This window comes from Lates calcarifer, linkage group LG5 (genome assembly GCF_001640805.2).
Source record: "Lates calcarifer isolate ASB-BC8 linkage group LG5, TLL_Latcal_v3, whole genome shotgun sequence".
Classification (NCBI taxonomy): Eukaryota; Metazoa; Chordata; class Actinopteri; family Centropomidae; genus Lates; species Lates calcarifer.
Genome location: NC_066837.1, coordinates 26,922,963 through 26,944,229, shown reverse-complemented (window position 1 = coordinate 26,944,229; position 21,267 = coordinate 26,922,963). Strand labels below are relative to the sequence as shown.

Sequence of the window (21,267 nt, the reverse complement as noted above, 5' to 3'; positions counted from 1 at the left end):
TATTGTCCATAAACATATACTATGTAATATATCATGATACTGTTCTATAAATACCTACATGATCTCAGGAAATAGAATCAACCCAGTGGCACAATAAAATTCAGACCATGCAATTTGGTTCAACAGAATGACCGCAGTGATCCACATGTAATAAGCCTGGTGGTACAACCAGTACAAACCAGTGACAAAAACAATGGTATGGCTATTATATTTATGTATTTTTATGTGATCCTAATTTTATTTTACATCCTCAGTTTTTACTCAGTGTGTGGCCCACATGTTCTCTGTGAGAACTGTGCAACAATTCAAGTGTCTTTGCACTATGGAAATAAAGTCCATCACTGATGTTGAGGATAGCTGATTTATTTCTGCTTACACATCTTTGTAGCTCTAATATCATGACCCACCATAAAATAATTTGTGTGACCAGTAGCAATAAGAAAAACACACCACAAAACAACACAGTAAGGATAAGTGAGACGCCTTTATTAGGATAAAAGATATTTACAACTAATTTAAGAGTCTTTATTTGATTGGCTGAGAACTGTTAGTAGAGATGATGAAGTGTAGATGACAGGTGACACTGGGAAGGGTCGGCACTAATCACTAATCCACTGGCACTGGCAGGTGGTTTCTGACCTCTGGAGGGTGGTGACCGATCTCAGGTTGTTTACCATTGAGCTCAGCATACACAACCGAGCCCTGCTGACACAGAAAACAGGCATTAAACACTGTCAGTGCTGAATCATTTATGATCCTCATACTTAAAGACTGACACACAACACAAAGCAGTTAACACTAAAGCACACATCAATGCTGTTGCTAAGTACCAAGGTGATATTTAGAAGTACATAAGCAGGAACCTGCATGAAATGTAATCTAATTTTAGGTTGTGTTCTCATCCATCTACCTCAGTAATAATCCTCATTTGTACTGGTGCAATATATAATGACTCAATCCTGGAGGATGCTCTTTCCCTATAACACAAACTACAAATTGTCTACTGAGCATCAGCTTCTTGAGAGGCAGACAAACTGTGATAAGGCTACGACTAAACAGCATAATCTGTCATCAAGAACATACACAGATGAAAGAGTCAAACATACTTAGATCATGATGACACATCCTTAGCTTATTTTTTCAAATTCCTTTCTTTAGCTGCCTGGAATGCCATGTAAGGGACAAACAGTGCAGGCGAGAGGGGCTTGCTGGGGGACAGAATGCTGGCTGAGATGGGCTTGGAGGTAATTTGACTGGGCCACAGCGCTGATCTGACTGTGTGATAGGGAAGGAAGCCCCGACCCACGTGCCTTTGTTCTTGTCTGGAAACTTTGACGGCCGTTTCCCTCTCACTCTGTATTATTGGCCTGAAGAGGGTCAGTCTGACCAGGAGGCAGCCAATAATACAGAGTACAAGTAACTTACATAATGTTACCATAAAATTATTAAAAAATATATACATTTTCATTTAAGTTACTGTTCGAATTAATTGGGAAGAAAAAGTTTGTCTGTTTCATCCACAACTAAAATCAACAAAAAGCTGAGTCTGGTCAAATGGAAACTTTCCTTTAAATATCCTTTAAATATTACACAGAGGCAAAATTAAAGTATAGGTATATGAAAACATACTAATCTGCGTATTATAGTAATAGATGAAATGTTAGTAAACTGATGCTTTAAAACACTTCAACATTAGACTTTCTCATTGCATTATACTAATAAACACCATTACACACACCAGTATAATGAGTATATTCACAGGTTATCAGTGGGCACTATTTAAAAATTGTGATGGCTTTGAATGGAGTTGGTACTGTATATGGGTGCTATAAGTATGGGAATGAATGAACCTCCATATGATTTAATACATTATATAAGTCATAACCTGGAGTTCCATGGAGAACTGTATACAAGTGCATTAACAATTAGGCTGAATGGGCCTCCATAGACTTAAATGCAAAATATAACTATATAATATAATTATATACTGCACATGTCATTATAACAAACGTTAAAGTTGATCAGATCAGTAATCAGTAAGAGTTGATTAGATCAGTGATAGCAAGCATTTTGAAATTTGACAGGATGTAAATCAAAAGTATTGAGTATGTACATGTACAGTCAAGCCTGAAATTATTCATACCTCTGGCAAAACTTTTATTCAACCAGTTTTTTCTTGATTGGAAATGACACAGCCGTCTCCCAGAAGATAATAAGACGATGTACAAGAGGCATCATTGTGGAGAAAACTATTTCTCAGCTTTTATTTACATTTGAACAAAAAGTGGCATGTCCAAAATTATTCATACCCTTTGCAAACTGTCACAGTCTATGGGAAAATCTAAAGTTCTATACCATTTCAAATAGTCCAAGCTGTTCTAAAGCATCCTAATTACCCTGATTTATTGGGAACAGCTGTTTTAATCAACTCAACAAGTGAAAAACAGCAGCTCTCTGCAGTTGGTTTGTGGACAGTCATGGCTAAGACAAAGGAGCTCACTGAGGACCTGTGGATGCACATTGTGGCTGCTCACAAGTGAGGAAAGGGCTATAAGGCCATATCTAAATGTTTTCAAGTTCCAGTGGCTACTGTGCAAAGTATTATTAAAAAATACAAGATGTTCCACACTGTGGAAAATCTCAGAGGACTTGGTCGGAAGCCAAAAGTGACACCTGTGATGGCCAGAAGGATAGTGAGCGAGGTGAAAAAGAAAAAAAGGAGAAGCCTTCAACCCTAAGAACACTATCCCCACTGTCAAACATGGATGGTGGGAACTTAATGCTTTGGGGGTGTTTTTCAGCCAATGGACCAGGGAACCTAATCACAGTAAACAGCACCATGAAAAAAGAGCAATACATCAAGATTGTTAATAACAACATCGAGTAGTCTGCAGAGAAACTAGGCCTTGGGCACCAGTGGACATTTCAGCACGACAACAACCAAAAACACACAGCAAAAGTGGTGACGAAATGGTTAGCGGATAAAAACATTAACATTTTGCAGTGGCCCAGCCAGAATTCTGACTTGAACCCAATTGAGAATCTGTGGAGGGAGCTAAAGATCAGGAGCTCATCGCTAAAGATGAATGGGCAAGAATACCAGTGGAGACATGCAAAAAGCTGGTCAGCAATTATAGGAAGCGTTTGATTACTGTAGTAGCCAATAAAGGCTTTTCAATTGATTACTGAGAAGGGTATGAATAATTTTGGTACATGCCACTTTTTGTTCAAATGTAAATAAAAGCTGAGAAATAATTTTCTCCACAATGATGCCTCTTGTGCATCGTCTTATTATCTTCTGGGAGACGCCTGTGTCATTTCCAATGAAGAAAAACTGGTTGAATAAAGTAACGTTAAGTCAAATTTTGGCTTGACTGTATATACTGTGTATATATAGATATATCGATATCTAAAGGGCAAGAACAACATGACCGTGGTTGTGCAGTTAAATACTCACATAGTCATGATGATCACCAGCACCTAAAAGGAAATAACATCATAAATCAAATGAGTGTTGGTATTATGTTCATTCATTGGCTTACCTCAGAGTTATCCATTAGTCATTTGACAGTTAAGATGACGTGGCTGACCTGACTGACTCAGTTGTCCCTCCTCTCTACAGGCCTTTGTTTCAGCCTTAGACTGTATGGCCTCAGCTAATAAATCCTGCCTCTGTCATTTATATCAATATTTCCTCTCACGCTTAGAGATGCTTCTATCAACAGCCCAGGATTTTTTGGTCACTGTTGAACAGGAAAACATTAGAACTCTGATGCACTGCTTGATAAACATGTCCAGTGTCTGGTTGCTGTTCTAATAACAGGAAGCTCGTGTGAGCAGTAACAGGAAAATGGTCATGGTTTTGTAGGCTGGCCTGGGTAAGCTGTCTTTCTATCGGTAATACAAGTTCTCATCTTGGAAATTCTATGTGATAAGACCTAACAGTATCTCTAATGCCATCAGGTTGTGGTAAAAGTTTTTTTTGCCACTTGGGGGCAATACAGCACGCTGAAAACACAACAGTGATATATTAACATCTTATTGGATTGATCTGGTGCACATGTTAGCAAATACTGACATTAAGAGTCATGTTTCTGACCACCTACATAAGTCCATTTTTCACTCTCCTTTTTAGGTCTGTTGTGGTCTCCACCTATTGTTAAGGAAAGTATATGACTAGCTGCTAAATGCTTCACTATGTTCAGTAGCTAGATGTCAAATTTGTAGACAGGTAGTGTACAGTGGGTTCATCAGAACATTCTCCCTGAAAACAGCTGCCTGATGTGACTAGAAATGAGTCTGGTAAGAGCAGAGATCAGTAAACTGAAAGATGAGCCTGAGGGGAACAGCAGAGTAATTAGTGATAATTCTCCTTGGGTTTATCAAAGAAAAACCCCTTTCGCAATTCGTATTCAGTCATTTGATCCATTGCTAATATAAAAATATTCACCAGTGCAGCTTTGAAGATGTTACACTCACCATGTGGTGGGTTTTTGAGCTCGCTGTACACTGTGTCTGTGCCTTTTCTCAGTGGGACTGTTAACATAAAAAGCAACACATTAGCTTGCTTGAACATCAAAGTTTAGTAGATACTGTCTCTTTGGTCTGTCATTAGGAGAAACCTAAAAATAGATGGGTTATGTCACATTCTGTAACTGCCATCTCTGTCCCGCTGGGACTTTGAGCACAGTATGATAAAGGAGAAGGGGCCGGTATCAGAAACCAGCCCAGCAATTAGTTAAACCCTTCCTGTTTATAAGGTCTGCAACGGTTCTGGAAATCCCAGCAGTTATCCCTGCAGTTACAGCAACCTGGAGATGTATTAATCATTGGCAATTAGGCCCTTCCCAGGAAGTGCTGGTTTGTCTTATCTGCAATAAAGGAATGTGGGCAAAGCAGAGAAAAATGCTACTGGCAAGGTGATTTGGAAGAGGGGGAGAATATGCAGCATGGTTAAAAAATAGAGGGACAAAAAGTTAGTAAAAAACTAGGGTTTGTGGGTGAGAAAAAAATGGGTGGAAAAAAGACAAGAAATGGACTCAAAACAAGATAATATCATTGTGTTTGTTTGTGTTTGTGTGTAAACTGTTCACCTCTGGCAGTACCCGCTGGCTGGGGATGCACCACCTCTGTGTACTCCACATCGGGCTCGCTGGACACCACACTGCTCTCCTCGTCATTGGCTGCATCAAATATATGATCAAAATTTGTTGTGAAAAATGCTAAACCCTTTTTAAACTTTCATGTTCATAATAAACACTGAGGGTACAAGTCTGACAAAAAACAATCCAACCTAAAAGTCCTCTTCCTTGTCTTAGCAATACACTTTCAAGGGACTGTATCTCTAGTTAAATGAGTAAAATAATCATTAATGGTATTATAAGCTCAGCTCACCTGCTTCAGGTGGCCTCTCACTCCACACACTGACTGCAGCTCTGACCACCCTCACTGTGAGACACAGAAAGACAGTCATCAGGTCATAACCTGCCAAACCTAGACTTTGCTAAAGTTCTAAAAATTCTGCACCAATCAGAATAAAGACACATACCTTAATAGTAAAATAATGAACATTACAGAGCCACAGGTATACATTTAAGTAGTGTGTTTGAGTAATTCTTAAAGAAATAGTTACAATTTTTGAGACACTCATCAAAAATAAATGAATAACATTTGAAAAATCCATTAATCAACATCTCCAAATTTTGCTAATTAGCATGTCATACCTTGTTTGGTTACTTCATGCAAAAATCATAGTCTAAAATGGCAGGGGAGTCACTTTTGAGCAGAGCCAGGCAACAGTTTTGCGCCACTGGTCTTTATGCTCAGCTAAACTAAGATAACCATTTCAAACTCAAGTCACACTTGAGAGTGGTATCAATCTTCTCAACTACCTCAGCAAGAAAATGACCAACAGTTTTTCCCAAAATGTCAAACTATTTCTAACATGACCAAAAGTCAGATATCAAGATTATATTCTGTTCTAAAAGCAATGACAGAAAGATGAGAGGCACTTTTTGTGGGACATCTTAAGAATCTGGCCCTTAGTTAAAGCAAAACCAGCATCAGCACATTTCAAGTCTTCATCACACACACACACACACAAATAATCCACTGCCTTGTGCACAATGGGTTGTTAATTCAGCAACGGCTGCACAATAAGTTCTGTCAAAAACAACTTCCCAGTTGGTAATGTAATCTCACACACAGCTCATGGGATTCATATCCTCCACCTGCTGCATGCATTCAAACTTGTCTTGCCTGAAACAAAATAAGTCCCACCCTCACCAACACCACCAGTTTTATAAAAACTGACCTCCCCACCCTGCTCAGTGCCAGCAGAGGAAGTTTCTTGCAGACTCCATTGTTTTTTGACTTTTCAAGGAAGTCTCTGCTGTGCATTCCTTTTTTAGGAAAATTTCATGTTGGTATTTTTTTCTTGAACCTGTGCTTATGATGTTTGCACCATTCTGCACATAATTAATGCATGATAATATTAAACATGTTATTTTTACATTATATTTTTACATTAGGAAAGCTTTTACCATATATCAATTTAGCCTACAATGCAATAGCTGGAGCAAAATAAATGGTACTGACACACTTCTAAATAAAACCAATGTCTTTATTCTACAGTGTCTCTTTCAGTCACTCAAGGGATCAACCAAAAATATATACACACATTTCCTGTGATTGTGATAAAATGTATATACAAACTGATCTGTCATCAAGCCTATTTATACATGAACATCAGACCCATAGAGCAGTTGGAAACAAAAAAGGACATGCAATCACACAGACAGAGAACGGAGAAACAAAGGATTAAGACAGTAATGTTAAGTATAAAATCAAAGGCCATCTAGATTGCAGGAGGAGGGGAGAGGGAGCAGTGGGTCCTGGTTTGTATCTAGTCATAAAAATGCCCCTCCTTATCAACGAAAAAAATGTCCAAATCTTACAACAGTTGGCATCACAAGCTGGGAAATTTTTTTTTGTTTCTTTCCATTTTTGCTCTCAAAGTCTTTGCTTAGAATTTTCTTTTCTTTTCTTTGAAAGTTGTTAAAAATTTAAGTCCCTCCTACTGCAGGGCATCTCTACACTGTGGCTGGGATACTGTAGCTGCTCCTGTTGCTGACGTCAGCGGGAAGCGATGCCACGCTATCTCGTATCCCTTTGGTCACTCTCCCCTCAATGCCATCATAGAGTGGCGCTGCGCCTGGAAGAAGATGATAACGGGCGCTCTAAGCAGTTTGCAATGACTGACAATCAGTGCCATGTGCTATGATTGAAATATAGAAGCAGCTGGTACCTTGAAGAGTTTACTCCCTACAACAACTGTATTCTAACAAAAATTATCCTGTTCCTATCTTTACAATACATAGACACAAACATAATGTACATGCCAAAAAGTCAGAGACAGACAAAGACAACATGTTCACACATACAAACATTATGCCTGCATATAAACAAGGTTATTTACAGCAGCATAGACAGTTACATAAACAAAAGTAGCCAGGTCAATACCACATGAGCTCTGCATGCATATTAGAATATAGATCATGGGAGTAAGAATGTATACTGTGGTTACAAAAGGAAACATGCCATGACGGTTGAGGTGTTAGAAATAACTAATTGCTGTTAAGATAATGACTAATGAGGACAGTCAGTGGCACACAGGAGAAGAGTAAAACCAAACTACCTGTGGCTGTGATATAAATCTCTGGACTGTGTTAGAGTCACTGTTAAAGATCCCTCAAAGGCTTTCTGAGAAATGGTGAAAATGCGGTCAGCTAGAGCAGTGAAATCAAGGAATAATCAACTAAACGATCTAAAGCAAAAAAAGAACCAACCAAAAATAAAAACAAAGCAAACAAAAAACTATAAAAATATGATATAAGCTAATAATGCACTTCAACAACCATACTGGTACTTTTCCATACTGAAGCCTTTTAACATGGAACCTCTCTAGCTGCAGCGTATTTGCAGGTGTTCTTAGTTCAAAGTTATGTTTACACTGACTGTATTTAATAAAGGCGCATCATATGTATCATTGAGGCCTAACAAATGTGTTGAATATACTTCCTCAAAAAATCTGCAAAGCAAAAGTACAAAAACATGCATTGCTTACATCCGTGTTTGCTAGCTTGCAGTCTTCTTCCCTGTGTTTTGTTGGGGCTTTTGACTTTTCTTAGCAGGTTATTGCCATGTGAGGATTAATGAAATTGCATGAAACCAGTTGTGCATGACATACAAACAAAAAGGGGGCCCACCTCACGTTTTTTCTTTCCCTTTTTCACTTGAATTCTGCGAAACAACTATTTTTTGTATTATATGACTTGTCTGTACAATTAATTAATGTACAGTTACATTAACATCAAAGTACAATCCTGCATATTACATATTAATACTTGTTCTACTATGGTGCAGTGCTGTAACACTGCAATCTCCCCTCTTGGTATTAACAGATTATTTTGTCCAATTTAAAGGAACAGTTTGGGGAAATATGCTCATTTGCTTTCTGCCTAACACTTAGGTACCAGCTCACAGTATGTTCACTAATATGAAGCTGGGGTCAGGAGACAGTTTGCTTATCTTAGCACAGATTAGAAAAAGGTGTTAAACAGCTAACCTGGCTCTCCAAAGGTGACAAACTTCATCTACCAACAGTTCTAAATGCTCACTGACTGACATGTTCTGTGGTCTGTTTAATCTGTACAAAAAGTGAAGTATAAAAATTTTAATTTTATAGATTTTGGAAGTGACTATTTTTTTGTCCAGGAGAGGTTGCCAGGCAACTATCTCAAGAATGACATATTTTTAACAGCCAGTTCTCAAATCAATGATGTCAGAGCTTTCATGAACAAACCAGAAATTGTGAGTTTTCAATAGGTCTCCATTTGGAAAAGGATTACCAAGTGAGGATTGGTGACAAAATAAATAATTTTTTTTTTTTAAAAAGTGTAAATGTTTATGAAATGTGATCCTAATATCATGCCAATGTCCAACTAATTCCTGCCTGGAAGGTGAAAATTCAATCTAGAAATCTTTAAAAAAGTTGATGTATTTTTTATAGTAGAAATATGCAAAACAACCAGGATGGTTCTTTAAAGGCTATAAATAACAGACACACAACTATCATGGACCATCAGCCATCTATTAAAGCCAGCTATTAAACTAGATACGCTGTCACTAACTTCTACAGTATTTGTCACAGTCAGAGGAAGTAATCGAGCCAACTCACACTGACAATTCAGCAGCTGCTTCTCTTTTACCTACAATTAGAGAGGAGAGGTGAGAGGAGCAGGAGGAAGTAGGCAGAGGAGGTTTTCATACACAGTTAGACATAAGAGGACTGAGTTGCTGGAGGACTGTAGGTCTCTCTACCTCTCTTGGATCTGAAGTACAGCACACTCCCCACCACCAGCACCGACACCACCAGCAGACAAACCCCTCCGATCACCGCTTTCTTCCACAACGCCAGGCGTACTGTACAAACAGAGAGACACACAGGGTAGGGAAAGTCAGTGACACGAGAGAAACACAAGGGGAGAGAAGGAGACACAGTGGCTAACATCTGGGCTTTAGATGTATTTCCTGCTTCTGGTGAAAAAAAGTCAAACAGCAAAAAGAAAGTGAGGGATTAAGAAGTAGATATACTAGATATTATATAGATGCCAAGTATTGCTGCACTGCTGCTGCACTTGGTAACCCTAACCCTCTGATAGGGGGCTGTTCATACTGAACATATATATGCATATATACCCATCAGTCTCACCCTCTATGGTGACTTCCTCACTGCGGACAATGTTGTTGGCGTGGTTGACAGCCTCACAGTAGTATGTGCCACTATGCGCTTTGGACAGGTTGGGGACCTGGTAATCTGTGTTGTTCTTCTCCGAGGTGGTGGTGTGCAGCGGCTGTTCTTTGCCAACACGGTACCACTTAAAGGTGACTGGCGGTGTGCCTTTGGTACCACATATCAGGTAGAGATGATCTCCCTCTGAGATTTCTGGTAAGTGGGGGGTGACGGTCAGAGTCAGGCCCATCAGAGGCTCTGAGAGAGTACAATGTGGAGGAAAAGACATAAGATTAGTCTGATGTTTTAGCATAAAAACCTTATCAACACCCATTCAACATTAGTGATTTATTGAAAGGAGCAGTTTGACATTTGAATTAAATTTTACAGTGAACTATTGTTACGTATAAAGGTCAGGAATGAATTTTAACTTTTAAGCCAAAATGGGTGAGAAGTTTTTAAAGTGATCAGAAAAAAGGAAGTTTGAGCATTTACAATTGCTTACATCTACTGACTAATCTAGACTTATTGAACAGTGGTAATGGGGCAAATTAAAATACACTACTCACATAAAAAAGGAATTTTCAATCCTTACCTATAACAGTAGCATTGAGTCTTTGACTGAGTGGAGCGTTCTTGTGATTATTCTTAGCCTCGCACATGTACTCTTTTATTTCTTCAGGCTTGGTGATAGTGACCGTGAAGAGAGCTGGCTGAGGCAGTCTTACACTGATTGTACCTAGCTGGTCATATCCCTTCAGCAGGGTGTAATTGATCGGCAAGCTGCCAACGTCTGACTGACAGCGGATCTTGAAGGGTTGTCCTAGGACCGCCTTGCCTTCTACTGAGATCTTTGGAGTGGAAACAGAGACTACAGAGGAGAAACAGGAAAATAAAACACACTGAATCCCTGTGGATAAATCCTTTCAAGCAAAAAAAAAAAAAAAGCCCTGTTCAGACATGGAGTACATGACCAAGCTGACTTCATGCTTTCTGTGATTCAGACATGATGTAGGTATATTTTACAGTATGTGAATGCACTGCTTTATTCAGTTACCATTCTTTGGCAACTGGATAGAAAAGAAAAAGGCACAATTCTTGCACAGGATTTGTGCCTGGTTTTGTATTGTTCACAAACTGCTAGGCCTGGAGCTCTGCCTCCTGTGGCCACACACACACCAGCAGATTTTGGAAACAACACAACAAACACTTCAAAGGAACCAAAACAGTAAAGTTGTGAGCTGGAAATCAAAAAAAATTGGAAAAATGCTATAACGCTCCACAGAGCTGAGAGGAACTGCAGATTGAACTGGTAATGAGTTATCACTTTGAGTAAGCCCTTTGATATTACAGACAGTCTTTAACTAGTGCTTTAATTTGTGATTTAATTACTGTTTGGTCACATGTTGTTATAATTTTGCTGGATATTCAGTCATACATCCATGCAGCTGGAATGAATAAACACTATATGACAAGATGGTCTGAATACTGTTGTGGGTGTAAAACCTGTTCTTTACCTTCTCTTTTTCCCACTCTGTGAAGAGTGATCTGACATAACAGAACACAACCTCTGACAGAGGAATGAAACCTCAGCAATTTAAGACCAACTCTTTCACAGTGTTTTATGATTTATTGATTTTATTAGTCGTTTTATTCTTTTTTTATGCATAAGAGATAATAATTTAGTGCTAAGCATTTACATTGCTCTTGACATGGGAATATGGTTACTTGCTGAGGAGATCGATATCACTCTCATACCTGTGTGCTAAATGTGAAGCTGGCTAGCTTATCTTAGCATAAGCATTACCCTAACCTGAAGTGTCATCTTGTATGGACTAAACAAATTAGATATAATGGTAAGTGAGTTTAAGTGGTTATGATAAGTTGTTTTGTTTGTTTGTTTGTTTGTTTTTTACCAGGCTGGGTGTTTGTTGTTTTCAGGCTTTATGCCAAGCTAAGCTAACAGTGTCCTGACTCTGGTGTAATATTTAGCCTAACCCTATACCCTAGACATAAGAGGGTTATTAATCGTCTCATCTAACTCTTAGCAAGAGCATACAAAGCATATTTCCCAAAATGCTAAGACATGCTATGACATTCAATTCAGATTTGCACCACATTGGTCACGAGGTCCTAGAAATAGTGCAAAAGTGATATGGGTGCATTAAGACATAAGACTGACATGTAAAATTGACACATTTATTTAACAAGGTGCCTATTAAGTTCACCCTTAATCTGTGTATTAAAATTTATATCTGAAAGAGGCATTAAGTAAACTTACTTTTAGGACATACAGTCAGGGTTTCACTGCGTTTCACGATGCCCTTGGCTTTAGCTACACAGGTATAGTTGAAATCATACAGCAGGGCCTTGCCAGAAAATACTCCAGGGGCCAAAGGGGTCAGTGGGCTGTCAGGCTCAAGGGTATAAATCAGTTCTCCCCTGTTGAGTCTTTCAGAGGCAATCTCACTTTTACAGGTTAGTGTCATACGTTCCTTTTGAAAGACTTCAGCAGGAGACATGGTGAGAGTGGGCACTGAAAACAACTCTGTGGATACATTTAAAAAACACAGCAAGTCATCATCTGCACTGATATCACTTAATTGAGTAAATGCTGATTTGCATGGAACCCAAAAACAATGTGTGGTAAAAGATTATCAGACAAGTCAAAAATAGATCATTTCAAAAAAATCAATTACTTTAAATGTTTAAAATGGAGTGTAAAATAAATTTAAAAAATGTCACACTTTCCCTTTAACCTTCAATCAACTGATTTAAAAAAAAAAATTATTTCTCATTTTTCTCTTTATCAGTTTATATAAAGTAAGTTAGACTTAATTTATTTTAGTGTTCTCATCTGAAGACACGCCTATAAACACACTGAGCACCAACCTACCTAACCTGCTACCACTAGCTACCATATTCACTTAACACAGACAGTGGCTACTACTACTACTATTACTAGACTGAGAGTAAAACTGGATAGGACTTTCTGGCACAGTACTAAACTGGCTTGAATCATAATCAATAGACAGAAACTACGTAGTGTCTATAGGTAACTATATATGATACATAATAAGAATCTTGGCAGACAAAAAATTACATGTGGAGTTCCCCAAGACTCTATTCTAGGGACTCTTCTGTTTAACATCTACATGTTCCCACTAGTTCAGATTATGATAAACAACAAAATAAGTTACCATAATTATGCAGATGACACACAACTTTAAGTAACCATATCACCAGGGGACTATAATCCAATACAAGATCTGAGTAAGTGCATTGAACAAGTCAATGACTGGATGTGCCAGAATTTTCTTCAGTTAAACAAAGACAAAACTCCAATTGTTTTTGGACACAAGGAAGAATGATTTTATATTTTAGAAACATTAAACTGTGCAATCAACATTTCTGTTATAATGACAAAGTAAAACAGAAAAGTTGTCTGCTGTCATTAATACTGTGGTTTCCAGCTACGAGCAGAAGCCACTCCCTCCCTCCCTCCCTCTTTCTCTCTCTCTCTCTCTCTCACTCACTCACTCCACACTTGGTACCCTCCAAAATCTAAATGAGGATTTTGCCCTTGTCCATTTACTGTATTATATACTGCTGTGGCATCACTGAAATTCATGTAACAATGCTACAGCATTTTAGCTGATGTGCTAATGCTAACAACAAGTTAGCTAGCTTTGTATAAAATGTGCTAATGAAAGATAAATGTAAGTTTGAAATTAAATAAACTTAAACCAACTGATACAAGGAAAAGTATTAATGTCATATATGCTATGGTTTTCGATTTCATTTTTTGTTCTTGTCTGATAACTTTTTACTGTTTTTTGCTCCATATATATAGTCTCTTTATAAGAACACAGTTAATGCATACAATCAATATTCTTAAGATGAAAAACATATGAATAGCAGAGCATGGATTTATATGTACATTGTGCACACTCACCAGTCACTAAAACTGTCTTTGCCGCGACTTTTGCTACATTTCCCATCTCTAATCTGCACTCGAAGTCCCCAGGTTCACTTGCTAGTGCGACTATGCTGTGATTGACTTTGGTGTTTCCACTGCTAAGAAGTTTGATCCCCTGGCTCAGGTAGAGGTGGATATTGTCAGGCCTGGCCAAGTTTCTGATGGTGCACAGGATGTTGAGAGGGTCTCCTTCATAGATCTTGGTCTGAGGGAAAATCTCCAAAACTGGTTTGATGGAAAGCTCTAAGGAGGCAAGATCAGTGAGGGTAAGCAGGGTAAAGAGGTCCAATACTTTGAAAAGTAGGAATTTCAAAACAATACTTGCCTTCAACTGAAACAGAAAGAATGTTGCTTTCATTTGACATGAATGAGTCTGGCATTGTGATGACAGTATATTTACAGTGAATTCCGTGGATGCCAACTCTGCTGAAGCGAAACTTGGTTTCAAAGTGGTTGGTGTTGACCAGACCCTCCCTGAGCACATTGTTGCCCTCATGTAAGTAGAAGAAAATGGAGCCTGTTTCACCGGGTGCTGTACACGTGGCCATTATCTCCTCCCCTTCACTGAACACATCCTTGTCAAGATGGAGAACTGGTTTTGACAAGCCTGGAAACCCAACATGTCAGAAATGTGCTTAGAATTTGAAAGAAAAAAAACCCCACTGAAATAGAGCTATCCTCCTGCTTGTTGCACCCAGCATCATTCATGTAAAATTTGAAGTAATTTTCAATCATGCAAACATGAGATTTAGAATTATGGATGTATTAGTTACATTATTATGGCCGAAACAGGTCATTGTAGAAAGGCAGAAAATGAAATAAATAAAATAAAATAAAAATAAAGAAAAAAAATCCAGGGATCTGTGTTGTTACTCCACCAGATCCCATCATTTTAGTGTCCTGCAGACAGATGTTTAACACATTTTAAAAACTGTATCTCTTTAGAGCTCTTAAAATGACTCCCAAATGTAGCCTGCTAATTTTATCAGAACACATCCAAATTTACCTGAGCTTCTCAAATCACAACAAACCAACCTGTTACTGTGAGTTTTTCAACCCTGCTGTTCATCTCTTCGCCCTTGATGTTGATCCTGCAGTGATATTTGCCAGTATTGGAGACTCTGGCATCGGGCAGCGGGTACAGAAGATCCTCCGAGGTGCTGGAGTTCTTGGTGTAGACTTTGTTGTTGCCCTTGTATATAGTGTACTCACGACTCAGCACCTCCTGCCCGAAGCTGCTGACAATTGCCTTGCATCTCACAGTCACATTGGTCCCCCGAACCACATCAGTACTGGGCTCAATGGACAGGGTGATGTCTCTTATCGTGAATACTAGAGTGAACAAAAATAGACAGTACAACCTTCTGTGAAGCAGAATTCAATTAAAAGATGTGTGCAAAGTTACACTGTGTTCAGGTTCATTAGCGTTAGCTATATAAACAGGCAGGATTTATGGTTTTCTGATGTTTTTTTTGTTTGTTTTTTTTAAATAAAATTGATCCACATTTTGGGATATGGCTAAGCAGCTTCCTTGCTGAAGGTTAAGTGAGAAGATCAACACCACTCTTATGTCTGTGTATTAACAACAGAGCTAGATTTGGGAGTTGATTAGCAGACGTTTGCATAAACAGAAACTCAAGAGAAATACTGTAGTTTCAACACCTAGCTTCCTGTCAAACCAAAACCTGTTGTTACATTTTGGTCACATATACAGATTTAACAAAGGAGACACAATATTATGTTAATGATTTAGCTTTAGAGATGCTGGTAGGTGGATTTTTGAACTTTGAACAGAGCCAATATAGCAGTTTCCTACTGCTTTCAGTCATTATGCTAAGCTAAGCTAATTGAATCCCAGGCTGTAGTTACTGTAGTGGTATTAATCCTCCCATCTAACTCTTGGCAAACAAACAAACAAAAACCAAAACAAAACCAAAGCATATCTGCCACAAATATTTAGGATTCTGGTTGGATGATTACAAAATATCTCTTTATGTCCTTACATAGCTACCCTCCTGCAAAATCAAAATTTTGTTGTCACACTTGGAAATTTATACATGCTTCCTCTTGACAGTATTATTAGCAAATTAGCTACCATAACTATGCCAGTGACACATAGCCTCTAATCCCGTCATACAGCCAACCCATAAACTGCTGCCAGAAGCTCAGGCAAAAATTGATCATAGGCAGGCTAGTCTGCTGCAGTTCTCTCTCTCTATGGGTCCACCAAACAAAACAATCCATGGATTAAAACTCATCTAAAAACCAGCTGCATATAAAAATCTGACCACAAAACTCCACTTCTCTGGAACCTTCACAGGCCAAAAGCACTTCATGATCTGACTCCACAGTATATGTAAGATATGCTGTCAGTATACCATCCCAGCAGATCTCTCAGGTCACAGTATTTACACATGTAAAGAAAGCATCAGTTTGCTCGTTGATCTTAAACTTGCCCCACTGCTGTTTTTTAAAATCCAAACTAAACACCTTGCTTTTCAGGTGAGCTTTTCCTTAATCGAACACACTGTACTTATACAATATGTGTGCTTGTATGTATGTGTGCATGTATTTACATGGATGTTTCAGTGTGTTTCTGTGTGTAAGCACATTTTTGCTGTTTTATTCCATTTGTTTATGTAAAGCACTTCTGTATGAAATGGTGCTAAACATAGGTGATTTCTGCTTTATATTTTTTTCCCACTTTGTGATTTTTTATTATTGTTATTATTATTTTTACAGTGTTTCTGAATTTTCCATTTGCTGACTTGCAGCATTATGGATATATAGATGTTAGAGTCCTCTTCGTCCTTGGTCATTTGACACATGTAGTTCTCTCTTTGATATCTCTGTTTCTGTTTATCTTGATCTCCCTGTGAGCTCAGTAATTGGAAACATCCGTCACATACATTATATATGTCTATAAGATGACTACCCTTATCCTGATGAAAGCAAGAAGTGCCCACATTTATATACAGAAAGACTGCAGTGAAGTCAGTGTGCAGTTCTCCCTTCCTTCCTTTGACCTTTTACATCCACACAGTTTGCATAGACTGAGCAGAATTTCCTTTTAATCACTTCCCATTCCCATTCAAATCAGCACTCTTGAATGGTCATTCTTCTGGCATATTTGAAATGACTATCACTGAAATTTCAGTGCTAACAGTTGCCATAGGATTGTCACTCAGGAATCTGGTCTGTTACAACAGAATTGAATCATACTGTTGTCAGCATCCTATCTGGGTATGAGACTCATACAGGAAATGATTGTGTGTATGACTGTAAAATTCTTTGGTAGTGATCTGATGTTCACAAAAGGTGAGTCTATGTCATCGGCGGGGCCTCTGTGCATCCTGGAACTGCTTCCTAAAGGGTCTTGACATCAATGGGCCTCTGTGATCACTGATCTTACAGGTATAAATTCACCTGGAAAAGGAAAGGACAGCTGACCATGTCGCTGCTTAAGACAACAGTGGTTATCTTTGGGATGTTCTCAGCCCCATTGTCCCTGGAATGATTATGGCAGCCAAACTGCGTCATTCACACAGCCACATGTGAACACTTTCATAATCACCTGAACCAGTCCCAAAAGCTGGTTCACAAGTATAAACAGGTGAAATCTAATGAGTGATTCTCGGGAGAGATTTCATATCCATTAATGTAGACGTGACTCTCCAAGACTAAAGGAGCAACATTTTGTCTTTTAGGATACATTTCAGCAAAAAGCCTGTACCCCAGTCTCATGTGCCTCCACAGAGTAAAGCACTTTTAAGTAACTTTTAAAAATGACAGCAGTTTAGTTTTCCACAGTGTAACTAGAGACAGAAAGCATCTGCACATGTATGTCAAGCCTCCCCACCAGATCACCCATATGGTTGAGTATTAGAGACAACAGGCTGCTATTGTGACTCAGAGTGAGGTGTTATGGGGCAGTAAACAAACCTGGAGAAATAATTTTGGGGAAAAAAAGGCAGGAAAGCACTTTGTTAGACAAATGGCCCACTCAGGGGACCTATCAGGATTTCAGAGCCTGCCGGATCTGGCCCACACACAGTATCATTCAACAGAACCTGGCAGGGCTGGTGATGAGAAAAAATCTGCTGTGTAGGGGCAGAGATTTGCTACAGGCTCTGGATACAACATGTGAGTCATGGTAGGTACATGCTGAGTATTTACCACTGTACTTCAGAGGGAAATAATGTACTCTACTATATTTACCTGACAGCAATACTTACTTTTCAGATAAAGACTTTACATAAAAAGCTGTATTAAATGTAATGTCTGATCCAGTATTTTATAAAGTGACAAATAGAGAAGCAATCAAAAAAAATTAAAAAATACATATTTGTGCAGAATTTTTTTCCCATAGTCTACCAATCATCTCGTAATCCCTTACACTCCATATGTGATCCTAGACTGGGAGTCATTGTACTCCACCTAACTGTATTAAAAGTAGACCAGCCACAATAATACAAAGCTTCATATGCACTGATGCATCAGCAACGATTTCATAACATCATATATTATAATAAATCAGTCACAGGAACCATTTTTCTACACAAGTACTTTTGATACTGTAAATATATTTTGCTGATAAGACATCTGTCCTTGAGTAGTATTTGCAGGTAAATGCAGGACTTGTACATTTTTATATTATTGCATTGATACTTTTACTTTAGTAAAGGATCTGAGTACTTCTTCTTCTTCCACCACTGTGTGGAGTGCATCCATATAACATGGCCAAAACTAAAAATTTGAGCAATAGAGTGGAGATTTAAGGGCCAATGAAGCGGTGTAAAAAAAAAAAAAAAGCTCCTTGCTTTAAAGAGTAATGTCAAAAAAATGGTTACTCATATCAAAAGTGTGTGTATTTTATGCTTTGTCTTTAATTAAGAGGCCTTTTCTGACACCTGAATTAGAAAGCTCTCAAAGCTCTTTACTTGACTATTTCCTCACCTCAGTACTTTATCATGTTACTATTAAGATACTGGATCATTAGAAAAATAAAAACCCTCAAATTTACCAATGTGAGAAGAGATTATAAATGTCACGTGTGAAGCAACCACAACTTTAAGAAACCTATTGAAAAAAACAGAGGCATCCATACAGCCACTGAAAACCTGGACCTGCTAATTTGGCCCCAGCTCAAACTAGATGTCCATCTTTATTCCAGCTGATCTGTACTGACTCACGGCTTCCATCACCAAGCTGGACAGGACAGGGAGGCGGGTGACACTTCCTCTCACAACTTTTCCACCGTACCATGACCAACAGTGAGAAAGCTCTGATAAAAACAGGACTTTTCCCACTTACTGACTACATCTCTGTCTCAGCTTTTTCAGTGTATTTAAGTGGCTGACTGAAAAATATCCTCAAAACCCAATATCTTTGCTCACATGAAAAGTAAGGCAATGACGCTCCATAACCACTGGCTCTTTTTAGACTCCACCCTCTGCTACAACCAATGACAGTTCTATGGAAGATACTCAGTGCATTATCTCTATATGTAAAGACAAATCTAATCCTACATTCACTGTAGAGATGAATGCATGCTGATGCAGAACACAATCTACTTACTTCTTTGTGCGTCCACCATTATCCCAGGATGGAAGTCTTGGAACAAGATAAGAAAGCACCAGATTAGATACAAATCTACTGATCTCCCAAAAATAAGAAATCCACAGTTCCTATAGAAGAAGAGAAAATGTCAGGAGTCTTACAGCTAGACAGGAGTGTGGAGGTGAGCAGTAGTAGGAGGCCCATCGTGTCTGAGAAACACTGAGGCTCCTGATGCCGCTGGCTGTCCTAGAGGTTAACTGGCTTATGACGAGGCTGAGTGAAAGGTGGTGTGTGTGCGTGTATGTGTGTGTGTGTGGGGGGGTGATTTGGATCTGATGGGTGGGAACAGACACTAATGTGGTGCTCTACCTCAGCCAGTGGTGGTGGTTATCACTTCGAGCAGCCGTCGGCTTGGCTTAATTTGACAGGAAGTGAGTGTTGTTTCCTCAGGATGTTCATGCCGCCCGGCTCTTTGCTGTTGTGGAATGTTCTCCTCTGGTCTCTGTGTATATATGTGTGTGTGTGTGTGTGTGCATGTGACTGCATTTGCGTGAAATGGTAGTCACAATAATAATGTACTGCTTGGGGTGCAGTAGTCAGGCCTTTGACCTCTGCTGTTGCTGGTAGGGCTGAGCAGGTAGAGAGGAGAACAAGACAGGGACAACATTCTTTGTGTAACAAAGCACATTTCCTGAGGTGAAGATAATAGTTTAGCTCAGCTACTGAAAACTGTTTTCACTGACAGATATCTGAGCCTGGCTCTTACAGGACACATGTAGGCGGAACTATTTTCACTGTTACACATACTTTCCAGTATGAGATAGGTGTACCCTTGGTGGAGCACTGAGAACGGTACCTTGACCTCTGTGGTTGGTCAATGACATGATTCAATATTAGACCTAACCTGAATGAAATGACCTCCATCTATTTAATGATAAAGTGTTAAATATTACAAAAATACAGCTAACATCATGAAATACATAACGATATGTAAGTATTTGCTATAGCTGATTGAGGAGAGAAGAAAAGTTGAAACTTCAGTTCTTTACTTGCCAAGAGCTGCCTCTAGCAGTGGAAAGCAAGCACGCTAACCAGCTAGCGTCTGGTCCTGTCTCTTCATACCACTTTGTGACAGTAAATGGTAAATGGTACTGTACTTATATAGCGCTTTTCTAGTCATATCAACCACTCAAAGCGCTTCACATTACATGTCACATTCACCCATTCACCCACCCCATCCACACAGCTCTAAGCACGAAGCGCTTTAACATCCACACCCAGTCACACAACGTAGGGTGCAATGTGGGGTTCAATATCTTGCTCAAGGATACTTCAGCACGGGCTGGAGAAGCCGGGGATCGAACCGCTGACCTTCTGATTAGTGGGTGACCCCGTCTACCTCCCGGTCTACTCACTGTAGTGTCCAGTCTGCCCTCAGTTCAACATGAGAGGATGAAGAAGTAGCGCTACCCAGACGTCTTGTGAAGGCAACAGTGGCTGAAGCTGTTGGGAAGTAATCAACTCTTTAATATTAACAATGGCTATGCAACTATAGCAAAAACTTGCATGTAACATCTTTAAAACAGAAAATCTAATAAATACATTTCACATGTGAACTTTTCATTTTGTTGTCTGTTGTTAATTCTGTTGTTGGGGACATACACAAATTTTGGTTTTAAAAAATTATTGCTCAAATAAGGTGTATTTGATTTCTCCCAACAGTGTTCTGAAGATCAAATTCAGTATGTTGTTTTTGAGGAAACAATTCTTTATTGATGCAGGTTGGAAAATCAGTTTAATCATCTTTAAAATCAATTTCTTAATTAGTTAGCCCTCAAAACATAATCTTCATTTTTTAAAAAGCCCTCATAAAGTTAGATTATATTGATGGATTAGTATTGATGGATATGGATGGATATGCCAGTCACAGACAAAG

General features: G+C 38.8%; 1 protein-coding gene across 9 annotated transcripts; it reads right to left on the bottom strand.

The window, feature by feature from the left end:
* Positions 1 to 465: 465 nt before the first annotated feature.
* Positions 466 to 19,663, bottom strand: pecam1b (platelet and endothelial cell adhesion molecule 1b). Of its 9 annotated transcripts, XM_018678499.2 has the most exons (14): positions 19,493 to 19,662; positions 19,350 to 19,385; positions 14,808 to 15,104; positions 14,098 to 14,379; positions 13,749 to 14,015; positions 12,075 to 12,341; positions 10,389 to 10,664; positions 9,773 to 10,051; positions 9,382 to 9,483; positions 5,395 to 5,448; positions 5,094 to 5,183; positions 4,480 to 4,536; positions 3,458 to 3,480; positions 466 to 702 (listed from the first exon to the last, which is right to left on the bottom strand). In XM_018678499.2, the coding sequence occupies exons 1-14, from the start codon at positions 19,533 to 19,535 to the stop codon at positions 607 to 609; spliced, it is 2,169 nt and encodes a 722-aa protein (XP_018534015.1). In that variant the 5' UTR covers positions 19,536 to 19,662; the 3' UTR covers positions 466 to 606. The 9 variants fall into 9 exon arrangements, 7 of the variants coding, with proteins under 7 accessions (XP_018534015.1, XP_018534016.1, XP_018534017.1 ...); XM_018678500.2 differs by lacking the exon at positions 5,395 to 5,448 and having other exon boundaries at positions 19,493 to 19,663; XM_018678501.2 differs by lacking the exon at positions 4,480 to 4,536.
* Between the last annotated feature and the right edge of the window lie 1,604 nt (positions 19,664 to 21,267).